Source organism: Lonchura striata, chromosome 11, assembly GCF_046129695.1.
Source record: "Lonchura striata isolate bLonStr1 chromosome 11, bLonStr1.mat, whole genome shotgun sequence".
NCBI lineage: Eukaryota > Metazoa > Chordata > Aves > Passeriformes > Estrildidae > Lonchura > Lonchura striata.
This window is the reverse complement of record NC_134613.1, coordinates 15,851,036-15,873,311: the sequence shown is the minus strand read 5'-3', so window position 1 is coordinate 15,873,311 and position 22,276 is coordinate 15,851,036. Positions and strand designations below refer to the sequence as shown.

Genomic DNA, 22,276 nt, shown 5'->3' with positions numbered 1-22,276 from the left:
TCTAAAGGCAGCGGATCGAAAGTTTACCACCGTGAAGCTTACCAGGCTGTTCTGAGGTTCGCCAGAATATTAATAAAAGGGTCTGGGGTTTAATCTACAAGTGTGACTCACGCTGTCAAATAACTCCCCTGCCAATGTGATACACTCTAAAGAAATTCACTATTCTCTCTAGTTTATATTTTTCCTGATTTGTTTGGGCCACACCATATTCAAACAAGCCACATCAAGATCTACTCTAAGTAGCAGCTCAGTTTGCAGGAAGCTGATTGCTTGCTGAATTTATTCAGGAAGCATCTTCAGCTCTGGCTGCATCAGATAAAAAGAGCCTCATCTGATGTATTTCTGTACTGTTTTAATTAAAGTGCCCCAAGTACATGGCTTTTGATTTTCCAGTAGGCAGAGATTTTGGGTTTTGACAGCATAACAGTATGGAGTAAATTGGAATAACCTTCTTTTCTAAAATTCACAACATATCAGTTGTGATATTAAAGCAAGGTACAATAAAGAGTAAAACAAGATTTTTCCCACCTCAAGTGGCTACATACACCATTCTTACAAAAACTACATCTTAGTTATTCTGAGAGACCTCCAACAGCAAGTAAATTACAACTGCACCTACACAAGCTCAAAACACAATGAGGCTGGGGCACTTTCTCAGACATTTGAGCACACCAGTTCACTAGGCTCAGACATATTTAGATCTACACTGTTTTTAGATTTCTTTTTGGTGACTTTTGCCCCAGTTTTTGGGTACTTGTCCTTGGTATGAATGACCTGGATGTACTGGTCATTGCTGCTGTTCTGCGGATCACTGCTGGATTCAATGGAAATGGAATCAGACTCTGTTAGAGATTGCTCCAGCTTTTGCTTTGATTTTGGTTTCACACGTGGCTCAGGATAGTTCAGGTGTACTTTCTTGTATGCATATGGGGGCCTGTCCAGGTCCAGCTCAAAACCATCATCCCAGGATTTGTAATGCACTCTGCCTAGATCTTTGCTCATTAGAATGTGGCCATCAGCACGATCCCCAATGTAAAACCGTGATGCCGGGCGAAGGTCAGACAGTGAGCGAGGGCGATGGGATCTGTTCATGAATTCTTTCTCAAGTTCTTCTTCGTCCTCCTCGTCTTCACTGGGATGAGGGGAATACATCTGGTGTGGTGTTCGGACCACGTATCTTCTGATGTGGCGTGGATACAACTCAATAATGTCTCCTGATTCCTCCTTTCTGAAATGCCTTTGGAGTCGGGAGGTAGAACGGAGCGATTTTTTGCGGGTCTCGTTTTCATTAACCAGAAAATACCTGGTGGCATATGGTCTGCATCCCAAAAATACAGGAGCCCCTGCCCCAAGGGCATCGGAATTTACCTGCCGAATGGCTTTTCTGAAGAGAGGGTCAGAATGAACATCCTCAGTGTGCTTTTTGAAAGTCACTGGTGTGTAGGGCTTTGTTTTGCACAGCTCACTTGCACTCCTATGAACAACACTTGGGTATCTTTAGGAAGGAAGAAAGAGAGAGGAAATATTGATATACACACTTACCAATTAATGGAATTGAAACATATAAAAGAGTTCACTGCTCTGGAAGTCAAAGACTAGGTTGAAAAAGTGTAGATTATCATATCTCCATTGCACCAAACTTTTAGAATTATTTTGAGAAACATATCCTAGAAATTAGGAGATATATTTGTTCTTCTCTAGGAAAAGGTAACACAATTGTCCTCTCAAGTTATATTCCCTTTCTGTTTTCTTATTGTTCTGAGAATTGTTCTTTATCCACTTGATAAAAAACCCAACCCAGTTTAAAGCAGCAATCTACTGATATGCCAGACTGGTTGTTTTGCAACTAAAGCTGCACAGACATTCTGCTGAGAGTTCCTTCACTCTGTATTTATTTTGTTCATGGAGATGGTATCCTGCACAAAGTATTTTAGTTATGTGCTTGAGGGCAAGTCTAGTATTTACCTTTGCTTGAGCTGTGTGTAAACTCCGTCAGCTACATAATTTCAAAAGGTTTATAATCCAATCTCTGTTAAGGGAAAATTAAGGATGTGGTGTCACCAGCGATATCAATAGTACCGGTGAATGAATCTGCTTTTAAAAAATTCCTCTGCTGTCTTATAGCTCCAGACAATCTCAATGCACAGCTGTTTTGTAAATAAACAGGTATGGCATGGAGCTGCTGGAATAAATACCATTTCAAAACCGAAGCAGTCTTACCTGTTTGTGATATGATCATTTCTTGGTTTCTGTACACTTGACACAGAGGGAGCTGGTGTTAAAGAGGTCGAAGCTGTGGGAGTTGTGTTGGCAGGTCTCACAACATCACTTGTTGGCACAGCTTGGGGCACAGACTGGGAAATGGTTTGTATTCTGGTGCCTTTGCTCACAGGAGATTCAAAGTTCAAGACACTGCCATTCTTTCGGGGTGTTGAGGACCGAACAGAAGACTCCTGGCTGATAATATCAGTTTCTTGCTCTGGTCTTTTGTCATTAGCATCCAGATTTTGGATTCTGGCTAGAAAAAAAAAAAATATTATAGGAACTTTCCAGGTCTCTAAATTTAGAAACTGCTGTGCAAATTCAGTGGCTCAAATTCCCCTTTCAATCAGGGATCCAAGGCCAACAGAATCCCCTATGTTTCAAAACGAGAAACTGGTGTCACACTGGGAGACGTGGTGATAAAAGGGTAGATCTTCATACTACAGTACATAGCAGATGGAGTATTGGGGACACAGAAAAAAGACTGGATGTTCCAATGTAGGATTCCAAAAGGGGCAACAAGCCAATTTTTCTTCTGCCTACCAGCCTCTGAATTGCATGCAAAGTCTGAGATGATTTGAATTATCAAAGATGCATCTCATGTTCTTCCCTGTTGGTGATAAAAGCAGGAAAATACCCAGTCCAAAGATTCTGAGTGAATTCAGTTTTAAACTACACACAATATCTTTCAGTGTTGCCAAGGTTAAGTCAAACTGAGCTCAGAAACCATCTAAAAGGAGGATTCTACAGGATATACAGTTTTTAAAATGTAATTGTACTTCCCTTTATGTATGAGAAATCAAAATGGCTTTAGGTGCAAATGCTTTATTAATAGTGGCATTTCTAAGGGTCGCCAACTTACCTACTGCCATCTGAACCACCTTTTTCTTATCTTCAGTTCTTTCCTAAAATACATTCAGAAGAATGAGAATTTGTAAATTATTATGGATTAGAGAATAAATCCCCTGCTCTGCAAGGATGAAAAATACAATACATGTTTTATGTTGTGAAACACTAGAAGTGACTTTAGAGATTTAATTAGGCTCATGCTTTACTGAAGACCCCTGAAATTACTTGTAAAAGTGCTTTTCAGCATACTTACCGTTTGTATCTTCATTCTCAGTTGATTGTTGGTGAATTTTAATGATCTTGCAATACTTTGTAGGTAGTAGATTAGCATGCTAGAAGTGAAAGGGGTGATATGAGTCTCTTCAGATATTCTTGACAGTTTCCTTTTGAGGGTTTGTGGGTCAAAATGAGGTACAAGTTCAGCTACTGCTTTGTAGCATTTCCTTATATTGTAATAATGGATTACAGCCTTCTTCTAAGCAAACATAGATGAAAGAAATGAAACTGAAAACAGATTTAACAGCAGTTCTAATTTCACCTGTGTTTTTTGCAGGTATTTTCATTGTGTGTGTAACCTGGGATGTATTTCCAATTGGTTTTATTTGTTGTGGGTTTTTAATTCTAGACAAATAATTTTGACAGGTACTGTTTTGTCTTTTTTTCCCAGTCCAAGGTTACAGAACAGAGACACCATAGTTACAGCTGAGTTTGCACAGCCATACCAATGCAATTTTGTTGGCTGGCTGAAATAACACCTTGTTTACCCTGCCACAGATGAGATTGGATTCTGGCAGATTATGGCCTGACATAATGGATTGCACTGGCTTTCAGACAAAGTCTTATAGCTAGATTTCATACCACAAACAATTACATATGTGCTTAGCTGTCAGTTTGAAGCAGTCAAGAGGAATACTTAAATTTGTAAATATTACATGGCTGGGACCTTAGAGGAAAAAGTTACAAATAAGAAGTGTTGCTTTGGTCTTTCTGATTTGAAAAGCCAGTGGTGGGACGAACTCTGCCTTTGTCTGCAGTTTACACAGGAAGAAAATGGTACATATACAAGAAAAACAAAATAGAACTTTTCAGAGAAGCAAAGTGAATTTTAAACAGCTCAAAATCAATATTATTTCCCAACTGTGAACAATTATTTATAACCCAAATAAGAAAAGACTTCCACTGCAGCAAATTATATTGCATTAACACTTAAGAGCAGACCTTCATAATTGATTTATCTTGTTGTAAATCAGGATGACTGAGTAGCTTCTTTAAAGGACAAACTGAGCCCTGTTCACTGTCAGAAACTGAACTAATGACCATGAAGAAATGGAAAATTTCTTTCTGAGGAGCTCTTAAGAGGGAAAAGGTTCCTAAACTTCCTGGAAGCATCAGCACTGCAAGCCTTGACACAATGCAGTGAACATGCTCTAACAAAGAATCCCAGAAGAAATAATTCCTTTTGACAGTCTTTTTAACATACTTTCATTCCTGTCTGGTCCCTATACTACACGTTCAGTGAGGTGTTGGAATTGTGTTTTCAATTGTGCTTGAAGAAACTACAACAGTGCAATGTTTGTTTCTTAGTATCTACATTTGACTCTCCAGAGATAAGGCCACTATTAATACAATCAATTCAACCTGCCTACAAAAACCAAAGTACTTACAATAACAGTAGTAGTGCAGGGAGGACAACCACAGGACTGCTGATGTAAGTGATCACTGTGTTGAACCATGTGGGAAAATCATTTTGAATCGTTTCAGAAACAATATCATATATTTTTTCCTGACCACTATAGGAGGTGTGGGAGGAAAAAAAAGTAAAATTAAGTTGTAAGGAATCCCGAGTATATTTGTTAAGCAATGTTGCACTGAATAATAAAAAAGCTTGGAGGGTGCTTGAATGAAGACACAAGACAGTGATGTTTGGGAGATTTCTCAGTGGCATATTACGTTATGTAAATATAAACTAATTAAATTATGTATTTAAAGCAAATCAACTCAGAATTTTGGCCTATTCACCTTATTAAACCATAAACAATACAATATTGGTAGCAGAAAAACTTTGTCCTCTCAACTTGTTTTGAATTTACATCTAATTTGTAAATTCAAAAAATCCAAAATTTGTAATTTGTGTATTAAGAAACATGATAAGTTTATTATAGAGGGGGAAGTAAAATCTGTGTGATTTTCATTGGTCCATTATACCTTACCTGAAGGGGCCACAGCTTAAGGATGGTTTATATCTGGCAATAGCAAAAATCGTTGGTAACATGCACAAGAACAGCATAAACAGCAACATGGCCAAGTAGAAATTATTGGATCTGCAAGAAGGTGTAACATGTTTCAGATTATACTTATCAGAGAGAAAACCAGTGGCAACATAAAAGGTGCAAATCTGAATTCTACCTATCCAGTTCAAGATTATGTCTGACAGATTAAAATCATTCTGCTATAATTAGAAGGTCTGAACAGAGATGGTTTAAACAGCCTCTTAATGATCAAAATTCTATTTGCAGTGCTTTCCAGATACCACTGTTGCAGTCAGAAAACTGGCTACTGCACCCTTTGACAAAAGCCACCCTTACTGCCCAGTTGTGTTGGGGAAGAAAAAGAACATCATCAGAAGTCAATTAATCTTAACAAAATGTTAGAAATGTCTGCTTATTAAGAATCAAAGATGCCCAGAATTATTTCCATTAAAAAAAAACAATTTAAATATTCATAATGATAAAAAAAGGAGGAAATGTGTTGTGCAATGCAATGGACAAAAGCAGATATTGCAAAGCTTTTAGAGAGAAACAGCAAGAAATAGGACTTGCACCAGTTAATACATATAGGTTATTGTGCTCTGTCAGATTTGTATGGAATTAAAGCATTTATGTTAGGCCATAATAGCTATCTAGGAACATTCCCTGACATATTTTTTAGTTCTGTCATATCATCAACTACCATCCTTCACAAATCCTCCAGTTTCTCAGTACCTATATCTTTTTCCTCAGACCTTTGCTATCAGTGTTAGTGTGAAATTTGATTGTCAACTTTTAAAGCTAAAATCTCCTGTAATTTTCTTCATATTTATGAAAGATATTTCCATTGCCTGCATTTGATTTTTTTCTTATCTTTCATTCTCATTTTGACTCACCGAGATGCTCTGAAAACCTGCTGGTGTGGTACATTGCACGTCAGCACAGCCCAGCTCCTCAGGTACATGAGTCCAATCAACTTGAGCACATTGAATGCTGGTAAGCAAGGTGAAAAGAAAGCTCCCATCCTGGAAACATCATATCATATCATATCATATCATATCATATCATATCATATCATATCATATCATAATCATATCATAATCATATCATGTCAGTGTTCAGTGTTGCCAGAAGCCATTTTGATAGCAATAATTGACTAAAAAAATCCCCAAACCTCATAGCAGGTAAACAGATTAATAGCTCACTAATAACAGATGATCTCTTAATATAAAAGACTACACTGTCAATATCCTAATTAAATAGGTTTCATTTAAATAGTCAGATTGACTTAGCAATCAGCCAACAAAGGACAAGAAGTAACACATAAAGGCTACATACCAGATCATTCCTTGGTTGTAGACCAAATGCAATACATTCTCTGCAATTTTGAATTCTCCATATTCTGGCTACAAGAGACAGAGTGTAAGAAGAATACCTTGGTCTTAATCTTGCTTTCAGGCCATTTATTAGGTGTATTTGACTGAATCATACAGTACATGGCCTGAAACATCCAGACCAAATACCAGCTGCTGGCAGGCAGTGGGAACACAGCAGAACCTACTCTGCAGGTAGGGATTAAACAAACCTTTTCCTCTTTAGTTTACATCTCATCTTTAAGGACAAACAGTCCACAGTATTTCAAGCCAACAGCCTCTTGCTAACCAAATATTACGCACTGTAATTTTCTTAGAGGGCTGTGTGCTGTTGGTTAGTGTTTCTTGGTATAGATGTTACAGCTGCAGAAAAGAGGATGTGGGGAACATCTATATGCCCTCTGTGTCACGTTAGACCGTGAGAACTGCTCTATGATATTATTTTGTGAAAACCAAAAATTTTTGCCGTGTGAGTAGGCTTGAGAAAAACATGAATCTCAACATTTATCCTGTACCCTCCAATTTAAACTCAGGCTGAGTTGTGCCTTTCTAGATATGTACTACCAAGAAATTATTCCTTTGCAGAAAGACTTTAAGGACATTTAGTACTGAGAGAAGGAGCCTACCCATCTTCAACACCTTAGCTTGATAAAATAAGGATTTTACTTACAAACTTGCTTTCTAGATCCCAGCACCAGCAATCACTCAAATATCGGACACACAGTCCACGGAAAAAATCAATTAGCAGGATGCTTGCAACTGTGAAAATCATGTCGATAATTGAGAGCTTGAGCATCTCCTGAAACACACATTGTTCACACACACTGAGTCATTCTGAAAGCAAACAGACTGCATATGGCTCTTTTGCATTTGTAATTGTATTTTTGGCTCAAGCTCAGTATTCTTATAAAATATGAATTTAATATATGAATAATTTCCCTTTAAAATTTTCCTGTTTGACTTTTCTTTGTTCTGTTAGAGAGAATAAATATAATCAAGCGTCCAGGGTGCCTTTTATTGCTTGCAGCAGTAAAATTCTGGTCATGATGGTATCAGAATTTCTTTTTAATGACTTTCTTTTTAATGCTCTAAAAATGTATCTAGCTAAACCGAAATGGGTTGTTTTTTCTATTGCACCCATTCCTTCATTAAGCTGACTCTTGTAATACGTATTTGCAAAGCATTTCTCAATGAGAAAATCTTATTATCCAGACAAACCCACAACCCAATGGCATAGAATCATTGAGCCATAAAAAATAGTTGTTTAGTGCCTACAAAAGAATGTGATTAGCCTATATTTAATTGAGCTTTAAAAATATACAATTAAAATAAGAAAAATTCAGTTCCCTACATCTCTAGGCCATTCTGGGGAAAAAAAGCAAACATTCAAACCCTCTATTTTTTATGAGATTGTGCAGAAGGGATATACAAGAATAGAAATCAGGCTAATAAACCTCAGAGTGGTCTTTTCCTCCTGATGTTCAAACAAGACCTTTGATATTCCTCATTCTGGAACAAGAAGCTCAGAAAATCAGAAGCACGCTAACATGGTCCTTACTGGTGGCCTAGACATGAATGTGACACTGTCAGAGACCACAATCTCAAATGGATGAGTGACATCTGCATTTTTGTGGTTAAAATTTCTCTCTGAATGTATTAGTGTCCCTGGAATTCACAAGCAATGTACCCTTCACATGTAGGGAAGCAAGAGGTGTCATATTAAATCTGCAGATTTTCTGCACCCCAAAGGTGGGAACATGGCACTGCTGTCCAGCTGTCCCCATTCCTACAAACTGATGGGATTTTGAAACCTTTTGTTACTGTTCTCCCTCCCTCTGAAAAAGTGAAGAGCACTTGATTGTCTAGAGATTTATTGAGGCAGAATGAATAGAGACTTCTGATACGGAACAAATGACCAAGAGCACAATCTTGTGCTTGTTTCAGGTCTGCATCTCCAGCTCTTGAGGCAGCAATCTGAATCTGCACACAGTGCATGTTGCTGCTACTATGTCTTTGTAGCCTTGTTTCTCTGTAGGGGTTAGAAGGATGTATCCTGTTAAAATAGGATCCATATCACAGATCCGTACAGATCTGCCTGTGCAGAGCTGAAGACAGAGACCAAACTCAGCAAAAGAACATTTGAACAGCACTAAACATACTGTAGCTACTGAACAAAACCCAAAGCTTGTATCTGTGGCCATAGCACTTTGCACAGTCTTTACTCTTCCTACGTCTTCCTTAGCTAAATTCTGAAATTTATACAAAGAAAAGTTCTAAAATTAAACGCATCACAACACAATTTTAATTTTTTGTCAAATGCGAATTAAGTAGAGTAAGTTGATGACAATAAAACAATTACGTACTTGACCAACATATGTCTCCCAGCACTGATCCTGTGGGTTCTGGGTGTTAAAGGAAATTGTTTGGTTAACCAGGGAGTCTGTCAGGCCTTGGGTGCGATGCTCTTCCAATGTGACAAAGCCATTTCTCTTAATTTGTACATTAGGAATGGTTAAATTGTCATCCTTAGAAAGAGTGTTGGTTGCTAAGGAGATGGTAGAATTACTTGCATTGTTGTTCACATCAGAGTCCTGAAATAATAAATGTCCCAAAAGCTACTTTTTAACTCTGAATAGGTGCAGGTGTCTGCACCTTCTACAGCATACACACACAGAGAGACATTTCTTCATATATTTCCAAGCAGCAGTTAGGCAACTGTTAAACAGCTGTCAATGGACAGGGTCAGATGGAACACCAAAGGGCAGGGCTTAAAGCTAATTTAGGTAGGTGGAAATATTTGACCTACAGTGATGAGGTGTTTTCTTTAAGAGTTCAGCAATGCATAGAAATCTATTTATCTCATTTCATCAGCAATCAAATGGATCCAGTTATCCTTAAAAATGAATTTAAAATGCTCTATAAGTAGTTGTAAATAAACATTACTATCTAAACTTAACTTTACAATCCTATCAACCCATAATATTTTAATTTCAAACAATTTTAATCTAACTTAATATACTTCACAATAAACAGAATTCTTCTATGAAGTCTACTAGCTTTACACATCAGAAAACATCAAGTTAAACTTACAGTGACACTCATACTGTCCACTTTATCCAGGAGGGCAATGATTAAACTGTAGAGGTTTCCTAGGTAGAGGACAAGAACCCTGAAAAGAGAATAAAATGTGGATTACCAGCACTGGTAACCATTGACTTCTCATACGTTCTCTGGTTTGGCTGTACTAAAACATGAACCAGATCACACTTCTCCTTTCCTCCTTTCCTCTCCACATATTTTTTACACTGAATAATGCCCATACCTGGCAAGCTGGAAGCGAAGAGTGGTCCTTGGATGATACATCTCCAGAGCTGCCACAAGTTCAAAAGCAGAGGGTGCAATCATTGTGATCAGTGACACAACTACGCTGACCTGTGGAACAGAAACATGCAGTGTTTGATGAAAGTCTTCTGTGGAATCTTGGGCTGATTGAAATACTGCTGAGGCACATGCTTTGGTGATTGCTTTTCTTGCAGGAGATGCTTTAAAAAGTTATTGTTAACATTAGTAATAACAGTAGTTATGATCAAAAATTATAGATTTGGAATACCACTTGGAAGTCCTTACTCCAGATATTGTAGCTTCAAAGTTCTACTTTATTAATTGAAATTAAAAATTATCATGTAGGAAATACGGTGCTAGCATCTTCCTCTGGAGTGGGTGAGTGGCTTCTTCATGACTATTCACTTTCTACTCTCGCTCATTCCTCTGAATGAAACAGTCACAGAATAAAATAGTCACAGAATTGTCACTGATAATGAAAATACTGAATCGGTCACTGTTATCAAAGCCAATTCCTTTCTAGTCCATCAGCCCAGTGTTTGCTCAGCTCAGGCCTGGACATAAAAGTAGATTTATAAGTGACAGGAGAGGTTAAGCTTTCTGCTCACAAAATAGGGACCTGCTAGAACTGCAGTGTCTGTGAAATGAGCACCTGCTCTGGCTGCAGAGCTGAGGGAGCAAGTGCACCCAGGCAGACCCAGGTCTGCCACTCGTTCCTCATTTCTCCTGGCTCATCTCTTGCTATTTACACCTCTGTGCACAATATTGCTACGGAAAGCACCCAGACAACAATCCTGCTCCTAACACAGAGGTGGCATAAAGACAGTACCTCATTTTTTTCCCAAAGAGTCAATTCCTTTTTGGTGCGCTCTAACCTTTGGGATCGATCCACGACAAAGTAGATGATGTAAATACTTCCCGCAAGGGACAGAAGCACGAGGATGTTTGCAATAATTCTTAAGCTTATGGTCACTGCCCTAGGAAAAAAAGGAAGATACAACCAATACAGCAGGTTGTTCTATGGCACCAGGGGTCATTTCTAACAGGGTTTGGAAGTATAAAACAAGCAGATTAGCACTGATATATGCATTGAAACAGTGCTTTGAAAAGTATCTCTTATCTCATATACATACAAGTTTTTGCTTTTCTTCTTTTCCTGTTCTTCCAATATAGCTTCCTTGAAAGAAACACAGCATTACCATTTTAATAATGTTCAGAAAAAATAATGCACATATCTTTCACAGAAATTAAAGTATACTAATAAAAAACCATCACATCCTGGAGGTGCAAGCAGATAAAGAGCACTGTCCTCATTGATTTGTAGCACTGATATGTGATATTAAAAAGTGATGGAGATTTCTGAGAAACAAATACACACTAATCAGATACTCAGCCACTTTCAGCTGTGCATGTTCAAGGAGATAGAAAATGAGGGTTACACTTCCAGATTTTTTGGCAGAATGTGCCTCTAAAATCTGTGAGTCACTAATACAATATAGTACTGTCAAAGGTTATCCTCAGTCATTGAAATAACTAAATAACATAGCTTATTAATTTGTCCATGGTAGAATTTGAAGTAATTTTTGTGTAATGATAATGAGACTACACCACATTTGGTTAATAAATTACTTTTGATAAAACCACATATGTTCTTAAATTCTAGATGCAAAACATCTATATTTTTAACAGTTTTCTAATATTGAGCGACCTGTAAAATGTCCCTCCATTTGTTATGGAGAGATGAAATAAACTATAGAATCATATAATATCTCAAGTTGGAGAGGATCCATAAAGACAATTGAGTCCAGCTTCCTGACACTTAGAGGAATACTTAAAACAACCATTTCACTAAAAGCATCATCCAGATGCTCCTTGGACTTCAACAGGCTTGATGCCATGGCCACTTCCCTGAGGACCCTGATTAATAGCTGATAAAATAAAGAAGAAAGAACAATAAATTGTGTTCAGAAATTTATAAACCAAAGAAAGAGATATAAAACTTATTATCATGTAAAAAAGCATCTTGTAAAATATGAGCTGTTGAACATGGATGCCCTGAGGCATAAAACTCTTCCTTTGCATAAAAACAATTATACATTCTGTAAATTTGTTTATTTTCCTGCCAAATCAATTGTTAACATGAATTTCATTCCAACACTCTATGAAATTTCATCACTAGCATATTTGTTTCTGGTTATCTAACTTCTACTCACACATACAGGCACATTAAATAAAACTCTCCCAAGGAAGGACACAATGGCCTTGCTGGGATGGCAGCAAATATGATGTGCCTGTAATACTACACAGATGTGATACTAGCTCTCCCCTAGGCAAATAAAGAGATATGTAAATAAATCAAAAAAATCCTATAGGAAGTGCAAGGGCATGAGAGGAAAAACTTACATGGCTTACAGTTTAACAAGTAAATCAACTTGAACTAATTCAAAGGTCACTTGCTCACCCTGATGCTGTTGACTATGGCAGCAGCTTTACTCTCTGCAGCCTCAGGGTTTCCTATCAAATAGTCCCAAGCACAGAACAGTCTCCAGCAGAAAGTGTAATTTTCATCAGAGGCGCTTGCTAAACTCATTCTTGAGTTCTTTGCCATTCTGTAAAAAAAATAACAGGTATTTAACGGCTTCTGGCATGTGAAGATGGTAACGAAGGAAGTCACTGGTTTGGTTCATGGTTTTCAGATATTTATACATTAGAGCTTACTTAGAACCAAAGGTTGCAAAAATTAGTATCACTGTTGGCAGCTTTCTGAAGAACATAAAACACAGTGAGGTGCAGCTCATGAACTTGACTTTACACCTAGAAAGAAATTACTCACTGTGGAAGGGCATTTCAATATTTACAGTCTTTACAACTGACAAATAAAGCAAATAAATTTTACTGTGGGCTTACACCTACTTCAGTTTTACAACCTCTAGGTAGGATCCAGCTGAAATATATAATCACTAAGATCACTGTTAAAGGAATTAAATCTAGTTTGGCATAACTAGTGATCGTGCACAAGGTCTGTTTTTTTGCTGTTTTAAACCTCAAAATATATATTACTGTCAAAGAGAAACCCAGGGCCTTTTTACAGACCTTGGGAAAAATAAAGAAAACCCCTCCTACTCATGCCAGGTGAGCAAGGTGGCAGAATATTGCAAAACATAGGAAATGAAATGAAGATTAATGACTTATGAAAGAAAGGCCATCTGAAAGGACAATGTTAAAGGGGAGCTTTACACAGCTAAGCAAAGGATCACTGAGCTAAGTCAGAAAAAAAGCTGATCATGTCTAGAAATTGCAGATGTGTAGATTGCTGTCAAATATAAAAGTGACCCTTGGCACAAACCAGCAGGTAGATTAAAAATAAATGAAAAGGGAAGGTTTGACCTCAAAACTGAGAGCTATTACAGACAGCACTGACAACATCCCTGGACTGCAGTGTGCCAGATGAATAGGTATCCAGAAGGGAAGAGAAAGCAAATCAGGAGAGGATAGAGTGGCCTTGCCCCTTCTCCAAGCATTGCACATCCCTGGATTTATGGTCAGTTCGGGCGGTCTTGCTCTCTCTGCTAACTAACTCCCACTCCTTCCCTTCCACAGCAAAGGAATTAAGCTTACATTCCAATGGGATGCCACGTACCCACTAAAGCAATGCAAATGGTATTGCACCTAGGACGGCACTTTTATATTTGTATTTCAAAAGAGGGGAATATTAATAATGCTGAAAGCATTACACTTCAAATATAAATTTCTGTCATAGCAATATTTATTACAGAAAAAGGCAAAGGACTTCCACAGATGTTGGGCCTTAAACTGCACCAATACAAAGCATTCAGATGATCTGTGCTGCCCTCCTTTTAAAGGCTGGGAAATGGAAAAGAGAGTGAGAATTACAGCAAGATGATAAAGGGCAATCTAGAGTTGAACTCAGTCTGCCTCCATGATACTAGCAGAGGTGAGCATGTTAATAGGACTGCACAGAATAAATACAGAGGAAGAGGAGTAAATACAATTGCTGATTGCCTGAACACACAAGTTTAGGAACAGCAGTAAATGAGTAGTCTTACTTTTTTAGAAGAATGATGAAGCTGTAAGCAAACACAGCCATTCCAACAAGGAAGTAGGCAAGAGGCAGCCGGTATCCAGCTTTCCCAATCTTCCTGTCCCGACCATAGTAGCCATAAAACAGAACAGAGTACTGGAGGTAGCCCTGCAAAGACCAGAGCAGTCAGTAAGAGCAGTAACCAACAATTACAACAGAACAGCAACAGCAAAATAACAAGGAATGGTTTGAGTCTTGCCCCTAGGGACCAGATGGTGTCCAGATCTTGAGCAGATGCAATGTTCTCCTTGGGAATGGTCTTGCTGACCGTGCTGCCAAACGGGGCCCCGGCCAGGAGCTGTGGGAGAGAGAGGAGGTCTCAGGAGATGGGAAAGAGAGAAGCTCTCAGGGGATGGGAAAGAGAGAAGCTCTCAGGAGCTGCACGAGCCCATCTGAGCCCGGGCTGCACAGTGGAGCCCATCCAGAGCTGCCCACATGTGTGGCACTCTCAGGGTAGCAAGTGCTGTCTCAGCTCTGTGCCAGCTTTAAAAGCCATGCTTTCAATGTGAGCATTTTTAAATGAAATGGGGCAGTGTTTGATCTCAAAATGATAGTTCAGGATTAAATTTATTTTTCTTTAAAAATTAAAAAGTGAATGTGAATACATTTTTTTTTCCTATTTGTTCTAGGGGTATTTACTTTTTTATTCTGTGCAGTGAGAATAAAATCAGGTATTCCCATGTTTTCTGATAACACTATAAAAGCACAGGGTAGGTGAGGCAAAATAATATGTGTGACTAATTTAACAAAGTTCACAAATTGCTTTACTCATATGCAAGAACTAAACAAAGTTGTGGCTGTTCAGAACTTGTAGGAAATTCTTTCTAATGGACAATAATCCAGAGTCTGGAGAGGGATGTTTTGTTTTCTTAGTGTCATTTATACTTCTCATTAGTGTAAATGACACTAATAGGACTTAAGTGTACTCAACACCCACTACATCTTTTAAGAATGGCTTTTTTATTTTAGTAATCAAATAAAAACATATTCTCTAAAAACATTAGTACCATGTTGACAAAATACTATCTTGAACACTAATAGAAAAAGTCTGTTATCCTTGGCAGAGAAAAACCTCTTAATAGGGGAATTTATTTTAAATAATTCATTTTACAGGGTACATTTCAAACGGATGCATGCTTAAAGTGTGGTGTTTATTCCATTGAGAAAGGCAAGTTCAACAGTAAGTGCTTTGCTGTAAATATTAACAGTGCGTTCTTACCTCTGGTAGGACTACAAATGCTCCTGTCATTATGGTAAGGACAATATTGATTCCAAACAGCCATCTCAGGAAGATGAAGTAAGAGGCAACTCCAGACCCAAAATGACCTTAAACCACAAAAAACCATTATGTGACCTGCACAGTCTATAAAAGATTGCATCATTTACCATGAAGTGTTTGAATAACAGGCCAAAAAGAAAAACCTCTCTTATGGAGGGCGTTTAGCAAACTAGAGAACTTTTTCATTTTCAGAATCCCAAAGGGACAAAATTGACTTTTTAAAAAGTTAGCCCCATCTAAGACTATCAATGAGAACTGAGGCACCGGGAAAAGATGAAAAAGCAAATTTTTAAATAAATAATTCACTGCTGAAAAATATGCATTTAACTCCTTCTCAAATATTATTTAATTCAGTACATTAAAAAATACACCATAAGACTCAGCATTTTAACAAGTGTTTTACTAATACCATTACATCTTTATACTTACTCTCTATTTTCTTTATCCTCATTTCCCAAGGAATAAAGATTACCACAAAATTGTATGCAAGTCGAATAAACTTCTTCCAAAGCTGAGAAAAAAGCAGAAAAATATGACACTTTTTTTGCATGAAAAAAATATTTTTAAAATGAAGTGCTGAGTATTTTGCTCATGTCTTATCTTTTATCACAAGAACTGTTATAAACATTGGTGACTAAGATCTTGTTAGGAGCGTAATACCTCAAAGAAAATTCTCTTAAGAGGAAAAATACACTTTTTTATTCAACAGCAGTAAATTTAACTGCTATATTGTCAGCTCTATGTATTGTAGCCAACACCTGCAGGAATCCTGTGGTTATATTTAGTAGAGACTTTATTCAACCTGTATTTTTTTTGCAAAGTCAGAGGATCAGAGGATCTTCCTGCACACACTGTACACATGTGGCAGAAAAAGTAAAATCCACCTGTGCAAAAGTGAGAGCAACTTTTGAGTTGTTGAGTTAGAACTATAACTTCACAGTATCAACAGGAAAAAAAAATTATATTCCAGGCATTAAAGTATTTTTACTACAGTTAGGTATTAAAATCCCTCCTATATTTTATTTAGGCATTTTTAATAGCAGTGTCAATATTCTATCACATAATTCAATCTCCTAATATTAAAGAGGAGTAAATAAAAATTTAATTACTGAAAATATAATCAGTCTCTCTGGCCAAAGTAAATTAATATTTATGATTATATGGACATTTCATAGTATGAATGGGAAGTATTTTAATTACAGAAATTTAGATGCTGGGAACTACATGGGAATTTCTGGGATTGCAACTTTCAGTACAGGGTACACAGGGCTGAAAAAGTACTCAAGCACCTTGTGCCAGCTGCACTACAAATTTATAAAGAATAACAAGGTGTCCACAGTGAAGCAAAATTTACTAAAATTATCATTTGATAGCTATCATCTCTTCTCCTCCCTACTATGTAGCTGAATGGGTAATTTACATTCTTAGAAGCCACGGTATGGGCATCTGGCTTTAACTGAGGTGAAAAAAACCCAAAGAGTAGCTACAAAGAAAGTGTAAAATAACTGAATTGAAAAAATAAAATTGCTTTCAGTGTCAAGATAGTAAAAATATATTTTAACTTCAGTTTTCATAAATAATACCATGAGCGGACTGTCCAATCATGAACACTATATATTTTGCAAGTTTGAAAAACTTATGTAAATACATATATACCTAGTGGCTGCATTTTGTTCTTAGCACATGTTCAGCCACTGAGTTCTTAATTTTGATGATATAGTGCTTGTTTTGTTGTGCTAAAATTTTTGTCTCCTTGGTCACCATGGTATTTTATAAGAAAATATGCGGGGAAAAAAATCTCTTCCAATTAAAAAAAGAAACAAACCAAACCAAAACAACAACAACAAAAAAAAAACCCACACTAAAAAAAGGCAGCTCATTCTGTTGCTGTCACTGAATTTAGCCCTAATGTAAAGCCTAAAGCTCCTAATTTGTGCAAGGATAAAAAAATACAGACCCCCTACACATAATGAGTGGTACTAGTTAACTGCTGAGTTACACTCCTGGGCTGAATGTCTTCAAGCAAATACAACAGTGGTAATTAGACACAAACTTTTATTCACTGTGAACTCTAAGATAAAAGCTTTTGGGTTTGTATAGGAAGAATTATATGAAGAAGCACTGAGCCCAATCTCTGATTTACTGACATTCTGATTTAGGACTTCTCTTTCTAGCTAAAGTCCTAGTTCCATTCATATCAAAGGCAAAAAATATGTTTATTTTAACAGCATTTTTACTTCCACTGCATTTGAAACACATGCAAAGGCAGAACAAGGCAAAATTACTCTTTCTACATTGGAAACTGCCAGCACCTCAGAGCACCAGATACATGTGCAGCTCTTCACTTGTTCTCATCAATAAAAAGCATGGTGTTCTATTGGCCTAACCCTGCCTTTTTGAATTAAGATAAATTAGTAATTAAAAGTCTACTTGTTATGACGACAAAAATATTCTTGATTGCTTAGATGACAAAAGAAGTCTTCTCTTGGTTGCTTATGAAATACAATGTCCTGCATATTATGAATTTCCAGAAACTCACACCAGTGTCTATTTTCAGTGGTGTAAATAAATTTGCTAAGATTTGATTCAAATTCTCTGAGTATAATGCAAGCAAACCCCCTTCTTTAATAATGTATTTAACGTAAGTTATTGTAGGATTGTCTTCCAAACTAAAAGCTAGACATATTTTTCATACTAATCTAATTGAACTGTGGCCCCAGTTTGTTGAAATAGCTCTTTAGAGGACATTGCATCATGTTTGTTGCTATCCCAGTCTCATCATCCCCTCTAACAGGCATCAACATTTGTAGGCTGTCTGAAAAGAAAGCTTATACTGCATTAACAGAAGGATATTTATCCCTCAGCACATGAAATTAGTCTGCAAAATTGTAATTACTAAAATTACAATGGAAAAAAAAAAAAAGGAGAAAAAAAATAAAGAAGCTTTTAACTGCTTTTTTCTCTCTCTGCAATCCCCAGCTGAAGTATTAGGAGTGCATAGCAAACACACACATTTTTCTGAATCAGAACTGCAAATGGCTATTGGTGGGAAGAAGACATGTCAGAGATTTGAGGGGAAGCAGCCATACCTCTGCCCCAGCAGCCTGGTAACCTCGGGTTCTCGTGAGCCTCCCTTCGTACTTCAGCACGATCTCCTTCGCCTGCCTGCGAACAGGGGAGCTTCAGTCTCCACAGACCCCATTGCTCACATCGCCCATTCTGCACGAGCAGCATCCACCAAACGGCTCAAATGCTCTGAAATACAGCCTTGGCTGCCCCACCATCAGCCCCAACCCAGGCAATGCGTTTTTTCTGACTATTGAGCCTTTTACAGATACTTCAAAACCACTCAGACTTTAGTCTGAGAGAACTTAGCATTCAAGAATTTGGCTGTAGGGAGAGTTTTCTGTTCCTCTAATTTATTTATCTGTCCTTTTGTTTCAAAGTCTTTTTTTTAAAATGGTAGAACCCAAATAGGTAAAACAGCAAGATGCCCTTTACAGTCTGGTAATTTTCTGTGGATACGGACATCTCTTCTGCAGGTATGGAGTAGCTATCTTGTGAGATGCAAAGAGGGGCATGTACTTCTGGTCATACACCTCAGCAGAAGGTGGATTGGGACCAAAATCTGATCAAAAGGAACTGGAAAGCAGGAAGTCACAGACTCTGCCTAAGAGAGAAAAACCTCTCTTTGCCAGATGACACAAGGGCTCTTGGTAGGGTAGGGATTCCTCGGGGCTACACTGCCATCTGAGCACCATACAGGGTTTTGAGAGAAAATGCCAGATGAAAAGGGCAAAAAACCCCCAAGCATCACACAGATCATGAGGTGAAAGACCTGACAGGGTTTTGAGAGGTGACCTGAAGAATTAGCCACATGCACTTTCATTGGAAATCTGGAATTATAATAATTGAAATCCTAGACCATGAAACACATTTTTACTACACTGACCATACTTTTTAAACACTTACAAGTGTCCAGTATTTACTGCATTTACTTTATGTTGCCTGAAGCTATGACCAGCTTCTGTCATCATACCATGCAATTACCTTAAAAAGGCAGGCTGGTTCTCCTTTTTGGGACACAGTGAAACAATTTAACTTAATAGCATACTATGGAGCATTACCAAAAGCCTTCCTTGAGACTAATGAATAGCTGACAGTCTCTTTTAGTAGTTAATAGCCAAAGCATGATTTCTTATTCTCTTGTGCTGTGACTTTCTAAAGGGAGCCACAGGCATGCACCAGAGACAACTTCACTTACAGACTGTCCACCCAGAGGCTGCTGCCTTCAGCCAGCCCTCAGATCTTCCCAGAGCATCCGCATGGAACACTTTCCTAGCAGCTCTAAATCATTCCCGTGCTCAAACCCTCCCATTTACACTGAAACACTCCCGAGGCTGGAAGCACTGTCACAGTCAGTGAGCCTGAAAACCTCTGTGCAGCACCTTTACCTGAGCGCCCTCAGCTTCTGCCTCATCGGCCACGGCCGGCAGCGGATGTTGGACATGATCTCCTTCTGGTACTGGATGTTCTGAAAGATCTGCTCTGGGTCATGGCTCTCAGCCTTCTCCTCACCAGCATCGTCATCTGAGTTGCTGGCAGCCCAGCACACACCCCACGAGAGCAAAAAGGAGACAAGTTATTCCTGTTGGATTCCCAGCAAAGCATTGATTTGCACAGGATCCAACTCTTGGAGCATTGTAAAAACAATGAACTCACAACACCTAATTGTTTTAAAGTTAAATAATAATTTGGATGGTTTCTCCACCTCCAGGACATATCTCTTTCCCTTCCCACCGCTTGCTGGTCAGTCATAAATTATCCCCATTCCTGACCATGAATCCCAGTTTTTCTTATCCAAGCATTTCCAGCCATTCTGCTTGTACATCACGCTAGCAAGACTGCCTGTATATTTTTCTGGAACAATATGCCGTCTAAACATTTTCAGAAAGGACAGATAGCATTCATTTTTTAATCATACCCATTATTTTTATTTCCATAATGATAAAATATTTTATTGTTAGAATGAGGGCAGCAGGTGATTCAGTCATGGTCAGTGTCTACCCTATTCTCTGCTGAGGAGCACAGGGGTGTGCGACTCCACATACCAAGAACTACTTGTCCCTGTGAAAAGATTCCTGTGCTTTGATGCAGATTTCTGTAGATGATTATTAAATCATCTTTTGTGATGCTGTCACCACATTTGCTAAGCTACAGCTCTTGCAATTCCCTGTTGGTCTATGAAACAGCAGCAATATTCATTCTTACGGAGGCTTAGGTCTAAAAAGCTGTGGTGACTGTTTCTCCCTGAATACATGAAGGGATCTGAAGTATTGCTGCAACCACCAGCCACGAAGTTTCCCAAATGTATTGCTATGTACTTACTGGGAAACTTCCCTGCAATTTTGCTGAAAAGGCAGCCTTTAAATTGCATAGAAATAAATCATAACCTAAACCATGCCATGGAAGAATATATGGAGGACATACTTCATCAGACCACTAATCTCTTGGTCTGCAGTCCTGTCCCTTCAGTCACAGGGGACATTCAAGGGAAATTTATAATTTCACAGGAGAAGAAAAAGAGACTTAGTACCATGCTATACCCTGAACTCTTTGGAGTTACTTTGCTTTATGTACAGTGTTTATGTTTCAGTATGAAATGCAACTTTGACAAGATTAAAAAAACACACACACAAAAATGTTTGAAATACATCTTAAAATACAGAGAAGGATTTTTCTCATGCTCATTTCCATGCTACCACACTGTTACTCAAACCAGACTACCTTCCCCAGTCTGACACACACACTGTCTGCATGAAAGTGAAAAGTCAAGATGCCACTGCCGTGCCAGGCGAAGCAGACTCGCCCCTGAGGAGAAGAGAGGCTGGCTCCCTTACCTGTGGGGAGGCTCCTGGTAGGTGTAGGTGCCAGTTTGCCGCTTCACCGTGCGCTGCTTCTTGCAGGACTTGGCAGCTCTGAGCGCAGGGGAGCCCTGTGCTGCTGCCATGGTGGCAGGTGGGACCCTGCAGGGCTGGGAGGCAGCCGGAGCTCGCTGCTCAGCAGCAGCCAAATGTTATTAAGCAGAGAGCAGCCAGTGCTGCGAGCCCTGAGCAGCACAGGATCAGTGCCTGCTGCTCCAGCCTGGAGGAACTGCTGCTGCCTGGCAGTGCCTTAAAGCCACAGCACACCGCAGCCCCACCACTGCCCCTCGAAGGCCAGGTCAAGGTGGGAAGCAGACTTCAAAGCTTCAACCCTTAATTCACAGCCTAATTTGCCTTGCTGTAGATGAGGGACATCCCTCTGAGTGCCACCCAGCACACTGCCTGGCCCGCTTTCAGTGGTGCTGCCAACAAACACTATAGGTGCTGTGGGTGTTTCTGCTGCCTGTGCTTGACACAAGCTTCTTGCTCAGGAAAAGCAAGGTGGTTTGTGCTTTGGACTTCAGCACTAGAGAAAAATGCAATGGCATTCTCCCACGGGCTTCCAGTTTTAGCGGTGGAGAGTCCCCTGACACCCTTTCTATGGTCAGCACCAACACAACCTCTCTGTCAGCATCTCTGTGGTGCTGGGCTTGGTTGCCAGGATAGAATAAACTGCTCCAGGCTCTTCTGGGGCCAGGGAAGTGAATTTTCAGGGCTTTTCTCCATCACAGAAGTTACAGATATTCTGGTGTCATTATCAAAATACAGCAAAAACACTAGATATTTATAGTTCTTGCAACCATAGTTTGATGCTCAAAAAGTGGGAGTGAAAGGAAGAGTTTGCAGAGTTTTTACTTGTTCCTAACTTGGTATTTTCTCTCCTTAATAGCTCTGCACAC

General features: G+C 38.7%; 1 protein-coding gene across 1 annotated transcript; it reads right to left on the bottom strand.

Annotated features, from left to right (window-relative positions):
* Nucleotides 1-332: 332 nt before the first annotated feature.
* Nucleotides 333-21,543, bottom strand: TMC3 (transmembrane channel like 3). The gene is made up of 22 exons (XM_021537381.3): nt 21,354-21,543; nt 19,908-20,051; nt 18,543-18,618; nt 15,883-15,964; nt 15,394-15,500; nt 14,374-14,472; nt 14,140-14,282; nt 12,534-12,681; nt 11,206-11,249; nt 10,902-11,049; nt 10,053-10,162; nt 9,821-9,899; nt 9,094-9,321; nt 7,401-7,529; nt 6,696-6,763; nt 6,254-6,382; nt 5,322-5,432; nt 4,776-4,901; nt 3,365-3,443; nt 3,125-3,167; nt 2,221-2,518; nt 333-1,495 (listed from the first exon to the last, which is right to left on the bottom strand). Exons 1-22 carry the CDS (start codon nt 21,461-21,463, stop codon nt 655-657), a joined length of 3,342 nt encoding a protein of 1,113 aa, XP_021393056.2. The 5' UTR covers nt 21,464-21,543; the 3' UTR covers nt 333-654.
* Between the last annotated feature and the right edge of the window lie 733 nt (nt 21,544-22,276).